This window comes from Pituophis catenifer, unplaced genomic scaffold (assembly GCF_029215685.1).
Source record: "Pituophis catenifer annectens isolate HBS135680 unplaced genomic scaffold, rPitCat1.0.hap2 SCAF_14, whole genome shotgun sequence".
Taxonomy (NCBI): domain Eukaryota; kingdom Metazoa; phylum Chordata; class Lepidosauria; order Squamata; family Colubridae; genus Pituophis; species Pituophis catenifer.
The window spans coordinates 794948-807269 of record NW_027256894.1 but is presented as its reverse complement, the minus strand read 5'-3'; the positions used below and the strand labels follow the sequence as shown (position 1 = coordinate 807269).

The window sequence follows — 12322 nt, the reverse complement described above, 5'->3', positions numbered from 1 at the left end:
AACCATCAAATGTTTTGTTGCAAATGATAATCAGGACCAAAAGAAATGTGTTGAGAAAAAAAGACGCGAATTAACTGCCAAAGATTTGAGAAGAATCAAATGTGAAAGTACTAGGAATCCATTATCCTCCAGTGCTGTCATACTCCACAATTGCAACCTACCTGGAGTGCCCAGAAGTACAAAGTGTTCAGTGCCCAGAGACATGGCCAAGGTAAGGAAGGCTGAAACCTGACCACCACTGAACAAGACACATAAGTTGAAATGGCAGGAATGGGCCAAGAAATATCTGAAGACAGATTTTTCAAAGGTTTTAGGGACTGATGAGATGAAAGTGACTCTTGATGGACAAGATGGAAGGGCCCGTGGCTGGATCAGTAAGGGGCACAGAGCTCTACTTCTACTCAGGATGCCACCAAGTATGGGCTGGTATAATTGAAGATAAGCTAGCTGGACCTTTTTGGGTTGAAGATGGACTCAAAATCAACTTCCAAACCTACTGCCAGTTTTTAGAAGACTCTTTCTTCAAGCAGTGGTACAGGAAAAAGTCTGTATCTTTCAAGAAGACCATGATTTTTATGCAGGACAATGCTCCATCACATGCATCAACATACTCCACTGTGTGGCTAGTCAGTAAAAGTCTTAAAGATGACAGAATAATGACATGCCCCTCTTCCTCACCTGACCTAAACCCTATTGAGAATTTGTGGGTTCTTAAATGGGAGATTTATGGTGAAGGAAAACAGTACATCTCTCTGAACGGTGTCTGGGAGGCTGTGGTTGCTGCTGCATAAAAAGTTGATCAACAGTCCCTTTAGACTCAGGCAAGAGCCTGCTCAATTTCCCCTGCTCAAAATCAATAAGCAAAACTGATGCATGATCTCACAACTAGTGGTGGCCTTTATTGGACTAGGGTAGCCTGGGGTCACTCCATCTCCCGGCCCTCTTGCTCTCTAAACCTTCTCCTTCTAGCACTTTTCAAAGGGTCTTTCCTGCTTGCCAAACAGACCATTCAGATCCATTTGCATCCTTTCCAAGCCAAACCAAATCAAATCAAATGGTGTAGGGTCTCCTGCTTGGGCGAGGGTGGGTGGGTATTGGACTAGATGACCTACAAGATCCCTTCCAACTCTGTTAATCTGTTATCTGAAATCACCCTTTCAAAACCAAACCAGATACTGCAAGAGCATCACAAACATGAGACTGGAAGTCATGCGCACTTCCTCACAGCACCAAGGAAATGATGGAAAACGCAGCACTTAGACGAGCCTTCCCAAACTGTCCTTCAGGTTGCCTTCCATTCCTTTCAAACTGCAGCCAAATTCTGAAAGCAAATCTTCAAAGAAACCAAGCATCTACAGGAAAAATTATGTTTTCCAATCACTGCTTATCCCAAAATGCCTCAGTAGCTTTGAGCATGGACTAAACACTTGCAGCAAATATATAGCTGAATTGGACTGGGAAATCACTAGCACAATCCTTCCAAGATAGGGGAGTCCCAGCAAGGCAAGGACATTTTGAATCTAAGAAAGATGTTATTTCAGCCACTTTCCTCTTCATATTATCTACATATTCCAGACTTAAACACATATATTGGCTTCTTCCAAAAATGTGTCTTGGAGTTTCAATCTTAGGGGAATAAATGCTTCCTTTAGTTAACTTTGCAACAGTTCATAAGTGTTCCAATGATCTAACTTTTCAAAAAAAATTGCAGTTATGTCAAAAGTAACATTTAAAAAAATATTCTGGAGGGTTTGTCACAGTAACAGTAACTGTTTATAGTTAGAATACATTTAAAAATTACACTTTCTACAAGCACTTGGAAGCACATGTCTATAAAATCATTTTTTTTCTACACTAAATAGCTTATTATGTAAATGTATCCAGAATCTTTGATGTAAAAGTAGCTGTAAATTAAGCAATAATTGAAGAAAATTATAAACAAAAACTTTATAACAGTGTAAGTCAACCAAAATTAAAAAGGGATAATACATATTGGAACAAATTTAAGATTGCACTGCCAAAAATTGCTTGGTTTATTATCAAATACATGGTACCTACTACGTTTTTAAAAGCACATGAAAACCAGCAACTCATCCTAGAATTCCAAATTCTTGAAGCCAAGAGCAAACAATACACCCACTACAGAACCCAAACAGCCCGCCTGAGTCCAAGGAGGAGACACGATGTCATCTGGGACTTTGCTGCCCTGCTGCAAGCATCCTGGCCATGCTTTTCTTAACTTGGATCCTCAGCCAGGCTCTCTTCATCCCCAGGTTCTTCTTCAGACCTCATGACTGAAAAGGCTCCAGAACTCTGCCAAGCCCAACAGTCTCCCCAGCATGTCCTGCCTGGCACTGGGGAAGGAAACCTACGTGGAGGGTCTGGCTTTCTTTTGCAGCCTTTGGGCAGTGGTACCAACTATTGCTGCAGCAATTCTGACATAGTAAGTATTACCCTGGTCCAAAATATCCTGTAAACAATATGCAGACAGTCTCACATGGGTCCAGTGCTATTTTCTGATTCTCCTGGTACTTGATAGGACGATAGAAAAAAAAAAGGCTAATAATATATTCAGTGCATGCTCAACCAGTGAGTAATGTGTCAACTAGTAAGGCAAGAATGCATATGTTGCTTCCGCCACAAGTGGGCGACGTTCTCCAAAAACAGGGGATGCTGTGTCAGTCCTCTGAATAGCTTTGAACAGGAGCAGCTCCAAGGGAAGCCACTGGCTTTCTAAATACCAGACAGATGGCCTGCACAGCACGGCCTTCAGGTATAGGTAGCCCTTGACTTCCAACCATTCGTTTAGTGACCATTCAAATTACAACAGAGCTGAAAAAAGTGGCTTATGACTATCTAACAGAGGGGTGTCAAACTTGATTTCATTGAGGGCCGCATCAGGGTTATGTCTGATCTTGGAGGGCCGGGTGTGACCGGGTGGGTGTGGCCAGCTTGACATCACTCATGTCGGGGGCTCCTGTGGTGGCCCGAGTGCTTTGCCTGTGAAAATGGGCTCCCGAGCTTCGTATTCGGCTGCAATGGCCTCCTGCAACCCTCTGCCAGCAAAAACGGAGCTCGGGAGGGCTACCCACGACCCTCCAGAGCTATCTTTTCACTGGCAGAGGCACCATGGGCTGATCCTTTGCTGTTTCCAGGGCAGTCCCGCAGGCCAGATCTAAGCAGGCCGCGGGCCTTGAGTTTGACACCTCTGATCTAACAGAAGGAATCTACAAATCTATTTTGGAAAAAACTTCTCAGAAATTTACTTAGAAAATGTACCAGGTCCCTTTGCCTTTAAAAAAATAAAAAGAAGTTTCCATAGGACTTTCCATTCAGAAAGAAAAGTTCAGCTAAATACTGTTGCAGTTTTCTATAGACTTGTTGAAAAGGCTTGTGAAAATACTCAATGTAAAAAATGCAGGAGCCCTTCTCTCTCCTCTCTCTCATAATGGTGAACTTCCACCTAATAGACATGCCATCTAAACTGTATTAAATGGCTTGTAATTTGATTATCATGGAATATTTCAAGGTGCTTTTCTGAAATTGAAGTATATAATGTCCACAGAATCCCCACAACTTACTTAGGAAATTAGCAGTCAAACAATTAATAAGGTTAATCTGAGATTTGTTACTGGTAAATGCTTACTGACTATTGGAATGACTGCATTATTTATAGGATCAAATTGCTTTATTATCTGTTCTAGAGTCTTCCTAGGTGTTTATGTCAGACTGATAGGACTCTCCTCTTTTCTGTCTTTAAAAAAACGTTCCTCTTGTCGGATCAACTGTCACTTGTTCTCTAGGATTTTTCACGGATCTGCAGATAGATGGTATCTGATTGTCCTCTGAGCAGCCAGTATTGATAGCTGAAGAGGGGTACATCTTGCAAAATAGGGTGTACTATTACCCTGTTTCCCCCAAAATAAGACATCCCCTGATAATAAGCCCAATTGGGTTTTTCAGCGCATGGCAATAAGGCCAAGTGCTTATTTCAGGGTTCAAAAAAATACAAGACAGTGTCTTATTTTCAGGAAAACGGGGTACTTTTCTTGGAATGAAATAGTTATTTCTAGTCAAAATTTAATGTACAGATTCTGAGATCTGCAAAATGAAAAAAATGGACTCAATGAAGAGCTGCATGATAATTGAGGAATGAGAATGAGAAAACTCCAGACTTTATCAATGATCCTTATTACTGAGGGCACCCTGCTTCTCGCTTTCTGTGCTCTTCGCTTTTCTTCAGAAGTTTAAAAGCATCCTATCCTACTTCCTCTCCTTTTACCTTTCCTTTCAGTAACTGTCTGTGAGTCAAAAAAAATTGCATGCATACAGTCTCCAGTTAAAGTAAAATACACTTTAGGAATGATGAACTTCAGAAAAGACTGGGCCAAAGTCATTGGCTGCATTAAGCACACAACAGTCTTACACAATGGGAGAACACAATCACCATCACCTTTTGCTCATCAGCTCCCTTCCTGAAAGTAACAAGAATTCTCTTTTTTGACATAACTGATTCTTGTTCTTATCCACTGCATTCTACATACCAAAATAATAGATCCCATCAACTCCTAATTAACTTTTATGTTTTTTTCCTAAGGGGAATAGAGTTCAGATCAAACTTAGCAGAACAACTGGCAAAGAAAGGAATGGGAACCAATGAAAGTAAAGGGGAATGAATGTTAAATTGCCAGAAATGGACTAATTCCATCCAAGACGGAGCTTATGGATAGCAATAGCACTTAGACTTATATACCGTTTCACAGTGCTTTTACAGCCCTCTCTAAGCGGTTTGCAAAGTCAGCATATTGCCTCCAACAATCTGGATCCTCATTTTACCAACCTCAGAAGGATGGAAGGCTGAATCAACCTTAAGCCTGGTGAGATTCAAACTGCCAAATTGCAGGCAGCCGACAGTCAGCAGAAATAGCCTGCAATACTGCACTCTAACCACTGCGCCACTTATGTTATCTCAGAGCCTCTTTTTGCGTTATTTTAAAAATATGGAGAATGGATGAAGCATCAGGTAATTGGAGAAGGGCAAATTATGTTCCTGTCTTCAAATAGTGGAGAAAAAGAAAATGACTAATTATAGCCTGGTCAGTTTGACATCAATAACAGGAAGAACTTTATAACAGATTAAATTGTCATTTTTTTCAGCACTTTAGAGAACAATAGATAATTTGGCAAGAGCCAGCATGGGTTTATCAAGAATAGATTATGGCAAACTAACCTGCTGCTGTTCCTTTTTGACAAGAGTGTCCAGTTTACTAACCATAGAAACATGGTGGACCCAGTGTACTTTAATTTCAGCAAAGCATTCAAAAGCCCTATGACAACCTATCATGGAATATTGCAAAAATGGATTGTCTATGCTACCATTAGAGGATACCAACTATGAGCATGTGTCAATAGCTTCTGATCAAGCTGGAAGAAAGTTCCAGGAGGAGAACATTAAGCTCTCATCTAGGCCCTGGGCTATTTGTTGTATTTATAAAGACGGTTAAGAGAATAGAAAATGTGAGTACCAATTTTGCAGATAACAAAAAGACAGAGAGGATAGAAGAGATGGTAGAAAACAGGACTGGCACAGGATCACCCAGCTGCTTTTGTGCCTCAAGTAGGACTAGAACTCCCAGTCTCCCAGCTTCTAGCCTGATATCTTAACAATTGCACCATACTAGTTCTCAAAGGGGCCTTACAAGAATCCAAAAATAGAAGCCAAAAATAAAATTAAAATCGGTCTCATTATATTGTTCAGTTACCAGTTAAGACTTGGCTTTGCAGTCTCTGTCCTGAATATTCAAAAAGTGGTTCCAAACATACTTCTTTGAGGAATGATTCCACAGCCTGGGAGCCACACAGGAGAGGATTTTCTTCTCATTGGCAAGAGAAGAGCTTCTGGCAATGGGGTCGTCTTTGGAAGGGCCTCTTATGTTGATCCAAGTAAATGGACAGCTTCATGGGAAACCATGGGGCCACACAGCATGTGTAAAGCATGTGTAAGATGCTGGTAAAGACCAGCATCTTAGGAGCCAGCAACCTCTGCCAATCTCTCAGCATAGGTGCTATATGATCCCCATTTCTTGCACCAATCTGGTCACCGCCTTTTGCACCAAATACAATTTTGGCCACTTTACAAGGGAAGCCCTCTTGCAGTTGTTGAGATTGTTTTGGACAGATGTCAGGCCAGGGACATGACAGAGATCTATGGGATAGCACCAATCAATGATCAAGGGGATGAACATGAGTTCCCCCACCCTGCACCACCTTCTGGGTATGTCCCAATAGGAATGGATGGAATCACTGCAAAAATATCTATTCGCTTCAACTCCACCAGACAACCTAGAAGGACACCATAGTTGATGATAGGAAAGGCAGTGAAGAGGTCCAGAACTAACACAGCTGCACTGTGATGGAGTATAGTAAAGCAGCACTTTCCTAGGAAAGAGGGAGCACATTCCAAGGCAGGGAGCAGACAAGACACAACACAGCCTGGAACTGGAGAGGAAGTGTGTTAGGATAGCCACTCCCTAAGAATCTCAAAGGGCTTATTAGGCTGAGAGTAGGAAAGATTTAGTCTTCTATTGGATGTGAGCAAATACAAACGGAAGCTTGGATGTATTGCTCTCTGTCATTCTTGGGCTGAGCCTTGACATGCACTCCCATCATCAATTTTCCAATGTAGATCATCCACCAAGTGAACAAAACAGTCTCAAGATCATTTCCCGGATGAACCCGATTGAAATGTATCCAGCTAATCAGATTTAGAGATGTAATGATATATCCAGAAAAAAATCAAAATTAAGTAGAGATGGGAGAAAATATTCTGGAAGGACGGAAGGGTGGCAAAGTTTGCTCTACTTAAGTGAACACTTTGACTTGTCATGCCTGGCATAGTATCATTTTTTCAGTGAAGCTACTTTCCCATTCTAGAAGTTATAAAAGCATCCCTAACACATAAATATCATTCTCTCTCATGTAAGGAAAAGGAGGGATCAAGAGCAACCAACACATACTGGTCTGTTGATAGCTTTTTCCATTTATTATTTGACTCTTTTAAGCATGTGTTTTGCCAATTTCATAACTATGCCACTGAGAAAAAAGTTTATGAACAAGGAAAGTACTGTTATTTTATACAAATTTTTTTTGAAGTCAATTAGAGATGGCTTGAGAGCGGAATGCATTCCCATGAGCCTAAATAGCTTTACATACTTCTTCAGGAAAAGGGAGTTAGAAGTTAGGCAATTCTGTATACCGGAAAAGTTACAATCTATTTCCAAAAACAACGACACACCCTCCAAACACATACCAGATAACACACCCATTGACTCTGAGGAACAAGAAAAACTAAATCCACTTGATAGTTATATACCATCACTTGTGATTATATGAAAACTTTCTTTTTGGCTATAAATCAAAATACAAAAGGAGTGTCTATTCCTTTAAGAAGATGATTACTGGCAAATGGACTTGGAAGTGTGTGTTTTGCCCAACTGAGAAAGTTTTCTGCTAGTCAAATGCAATTAATCCTGCTTCCCGGTCTCACTTGATAGAACTGAACCTTCTATGCAAACAATCAAAATCAAAACTTTCCTTGTTACCTAATTTTTCCTATATAATTTTCATTAAAAATGGGGGGGGAGGGGTAAGCTTTACACCTTGTTCTGATTATCTTGATTCCTGGTTATTCTCTACTGATTCTGAAAGTTAGAAAAGATTTTGGGTGTCAACTATGGTAGTCCAACCCATTGCCAAACAGAATGGGATAACTCACAGTGGCCACCAAGTCCCTGCCACTAATTCACCACAGGACAATTCCATGCAGCCAACTTGCCGCAGGGACAACTCACCCTGGGCAGCCAGAGGGCTCAGAACCACTGTTGATGCTACAGCCGTGCCAGGCTCAAAGCCGCCACCAATGCTGCTGCTGTGTGAGTTCGGTGAAGCGGCAGCTCTGCAGCAGCTGCAGCAGCAATGACAGTGAGTGTGAAAATGGGAAGCCCTCCACTGCCTCCCTGCTGCCCACCACAACTGCCATCACCACCATCCGGGCCTCTTCCCCTAGCAGCCTAGTGTGGCAGCAGCAGTGATGGGTGTGAAAATGGGAAGCCCTCAGCCACCACCTCCCCATCGTCCACCCCGCCCTGTGTTCTGCCCACCTACTTGCTCACCCACCTGGTTCTCCCTCCACCTGCCTGTGGCAAGTTGGCCATGAGGAATTGTCCTGCGGTGACTTAGTGATAGTGACTTGGCAGAGGCGAGTTGGTGGTGGCGAGCTAGCCAAAGAGAGTTGTCCCAAGCCCCTGCGCAGGATAGGAATTGACTACAATAGCCAGTCAAGAACGCCTCTCTTTAAAGCTCTTCGCAAAGGACAGTGTACTATCTCCTTTGTGTACTATCAGTGTACTATCCATTACTGAATAGCACTTAGTGGTAAAACATCTTTCCTGAAGTCCAAGCGAAATTTACTTCCTAGAAAGACAAGATAGAAAGACCTGCACATGGATTAGAGAACAAACACAAGCATACGAGGCCATAAAGAGAGTCAAAGAATTGCAATGGAAATGGGCTGGTCACATAGCAAGAAGAACTGAGGTGTACCAAGGCAGTCATAGAATGGATCCCACTTGATAAAAAGCATCCACAAGAGACCTAAAACAAGATGGATTGAGGACATCAACAAGTATTACAGGCCCAATTGGCAAAAGAAAGCTCAGGACTGTATTGGTTGGAAACATGCGGAAGAGGCATTCATCCTGCAATGGATAGACAATGGCTAAAAGGATCGTGATGAATAACCCATTGTTTCTTTTCCTGCCTATTGCAATCAAGAAAACAATTGTCCCCATTTCCTCCATCTTTCTTCACTGAGACTGTTGAGAGGTAGGCTTAAAGCCTTCCCCCCCACAACAAATGGCTTCACTCCCTTGCTAAACCCCAGACTGAAATAATGGGCCACCCTGATACAGCCTTTTAAGGATTAAGCCTTTCTGGTGCAAAGGGCTTCTCCTTATAGAGTATAGCTCTTCATCTGGGGAGGGGAAAAATTTTGAAATTCTTGAACAGAACTTTAGAACAGCAGGTTTTAGAATGAGCCTCCTTTACCACCTTGTAATTAATACAGGCAAGTCCTAACTCATTTATCCACTAATTATGCAACTCTGTTAGAAAACTGAACACCTACTATGAAGTATTATTAATGGATAAATTAGTGGATGAACATGTACTCTTTGTATTAAAAAAAGGTAAACAACCCAGTAAGACTGCCTTCTAAAAAGAAACTAATTATTCACAGAAGACTCTTTGAAGCTATTTCAAAGCTGCAACACCTATAGCCAAAAACTCCTTGAAAAAATGAGCTTGTAATGTATTCAATTGCACTCTCCAACAAATAATCCTCAACCAAGATATTGTGCTGATTAAATGGACACACCTTTTGTTCATCTTATAAGCAAACTAAAATTCTAATCTTTCTCATGAATTGCTAAATTCATTTTCCCCAAATATACCAGAATATTATAGAATTTGGAATTACAGTCATAGTTTGGCCACATTCAGAACCAGACTCAAATTGTGACATAACTGATCAAAAAGACTAATATAACCACACATACAGAAGTACTATGTCCCCAAACTGAACAGAAACATTTCAAAGGAAATTTAATGTAATTAATCATAACTACATGTAATCCTCACATAACGATGGCAACTGGGGATTGTGATCCCCATTCGCAACCTCCTGATGGCTTCCCCAATCGAGCAAATCTCGTAGCAAATAGAGATCACAGATGAGGTAGGATACTCCATAAGGATATAAGGACGAGTCACAATTACCATTTGTTCAACTGCTGAATAACTGTTGCTCATTAAAAACAGGGCCACCTGTAGTTCACTTTTCCTATATTCTTTTTGTTGGCATTTTTAATTCCAGAAAATCTATAATAACTAGCACTTGCAGGCCAGTCACTAGATTCCAGATAGAACTTTAAAAATATACAAGAAGAATGTTTTATGCACAAAGTGCAATATAATTTAAAATATCAGACAACACAAGACAATTTATTACACAACGTGCACAGAAGGTACTAAGAATAAACCTAGGTGCAAATACTACTCTACAAGTGTAGTACAGAACCTCCTTGCAAGATTACATATTTCAGATAGTTATTCCAATAAAATAAGCAATTTTATATCAACATCAACAAGAAAAAGTTCAATGTCTTTGCTGGAGTACTCTTTTTACAGAATGCATGGAATGTATCAGTCGGAAAAATTCATCCACTAGTTCGCAAGGACTCTTCGATCTTTCTCACGTGTGTTATCAAACCATTTTTCCCAAGTCTCTATGTATTTGGTTTTTCCTATTCAGGGGCAAGCCCCCACACTTTACAGGTGAAAGTGGACTGGTCATAATGTTCAAACATTTATAAGGTCAATTTGAATTGTGATTTTGTCCTTTAAGGCATTAGCCAATTTCCCTACATTGATGTTATTTAACAAATTTTACAAACCTCCAACATTACTAACCTAAATGCCATGGGGAAAAACCCCACTATCAATTGTGACAAAGATTACTGAGTATAATAATGAATCTACTGCACATGAGCTAAAACTCAACAAACACACCTCAGCACTCCTACCTTCCAAAAATATTAAAACCACACACTCTGGGCAGTACAGCCATCTGCTAACCAAATGTAGAACACGACAAGTTGGGGAGTTAATCTTGTCTTTGCTCTTACATCAGACTTTGAGTATGCATCCAAGGTGTACCTGTCCTGTTCATTCAGTATGCCAAGCATCAGCAATATTTACGTGGCTACTGAATACAAAACAAAAAATACTCCCTTTATTGTGCTGAGGACTTTGCGGCCTAATTCAACTTCATGGGCCAGAGTTCTACATGGGAGAAACAGATGTGATCAGCGTTCAGATTCTGCTGTATCCCATGGGCAGCTTACAACAGTTGACATTGCTTAGAGAAGATTCAACATTCGCATGCAACATTCTAATCCACACCTGACAAGGTGGCATCCCGAGATGTAGCCCTAATCTGCTAAAGCACAGGGGATGTAGAATGAAAAACAGACATTCTGGCATTCCAAAGAAGCCAGATGTAAAAGTTCCAAACTTGATTTTGGATTCCCTTCAATTGGCACACGCGATAATGGATAAGATTAGGGCAAAGGTAATAGAGATAGTTTGATCAATAACAATAGAAAAAGCTCATACACCAAGAGACCCTAAGAAAAAAGTTTCAAAAACAGTCTCAAACTCCCTTTTTCACCAGACAGAAGAGTTTAAAATCCAGCCTTGACCAGACAACAGTTAAGAAATAAAAGCTGCTAAGCGGTCAGTCCAAAGTTCAGAAACGGCAGAAACACAACACGGGCTGCAGCGAAACCTCCCGCCGGGAAGAGGAGGCACTTCTGGAAAGCAGAAGCCAGCCGGCCTCTTCCTTGCCTGCTTCCCCCCGGCGCGCAGAGGAAGAGGAGCCGCTCGGCTGCCTAAGTTTCACAGGAAGAATTCCTTCGGACAGACAGCTTCGCTGCCGCTGTGCGAAGCGCTTTCCCGGCCTCCCTTCCTTGAAAGGCGGGACCTTCGGGCTGCAGACGAAGGGGGCTCCTGGAGGAAAGAAGGCGCCTCCCCCACCCGACCTTCCCGCCGCCCGGCTCTCTTCGGCCGCGGTCTCCGGGGAACCTCCGCTGGGGCGGGCTGAAGAGGCTTCGCCGCTGCCAGGAGAGCCGCGTTGCCTCGCCTCGCCCGTCGCCGCGATCCCGGCCGTTTTGCTCGACCCGCAGGAGCCGCCCGGACCCCTTCGCGCCAGCCCGGCCGGGCTTTCTTGGCCCCCCCAAGAAAGGGGGGAGGCCTGGCCTCCGGCGCAGCAGACTAAGCGGGCGCACCGCTTCTTGGCAGCCACGGAGACAACCCCCCGCCTGTCCAGGGACCCCCGGCGGCCGAGCCGTACCGGGAACGCCGCCGGGCTCCGAGAACGATCCCCGCCCGTCCTTCCCTGCTCACCCCTCCGAGGCCGCTCCCGGAGGGCGAGGCCTCTGGCTTCCTCAGACGCGACTTCAGGCTCTTCATGGTGCCGGTGCCGGTGCCGCCGCCCGGCGGGACAAGCACCACCGCTTGCCTCAGCCGCGCGGGAGGAGCGCAGGCGCCGTGTCAGGCAGCCTCGGCCAATCGGGCCACGAAGGGGGCGGAACTTCCTTGGCTGGTCTGCGGGCGGAGCCGGCCCCTCCCTCCCCCCCCCCCCCCGCGGGCTTGGGAGAAGCGGGGCTCGAAAGCGCCTCGTCGGCCGCTTCCAACGGCAGAGGAC

At 43.2% G+C, this 12322-nt stretch overlaps 1 protein-coding gene across 5 annotated transcripts in view; it reads right to left on the bottom strand.

The window, feature by feature from the left end:
- UACA (uveal autoantigen with coiled-coil domains and ankyrin repeats) overlaps positions 1–12118 on the bottom strand; it is a 79215-nt gene extending 67097 nt beyond the window's left edge. For 3 of the 5 annotated variants that reach the window (XM_070953775.1, XM_070953779.1, XM_070953776.1), the window contains exon 1: positions 12022–12118. In XM_070953775.1, the coding sequence (XP_070809876.1) occupies positions 12022–12087 (66 nt within the window). In that variant the 5' untranslated portion in view covers positions 12088–12118. Of the gene's footprint in view, positions 1–2058; positions 2415–11968 lie in introns of those variants that run through there. The other 2 variants (XM_070953778.1, XM_070953777.1) reach the window with 2 other exon arrangements.
- Between the last annotated feature and the right edge of the window lie 204 nt (positions 12119–12322).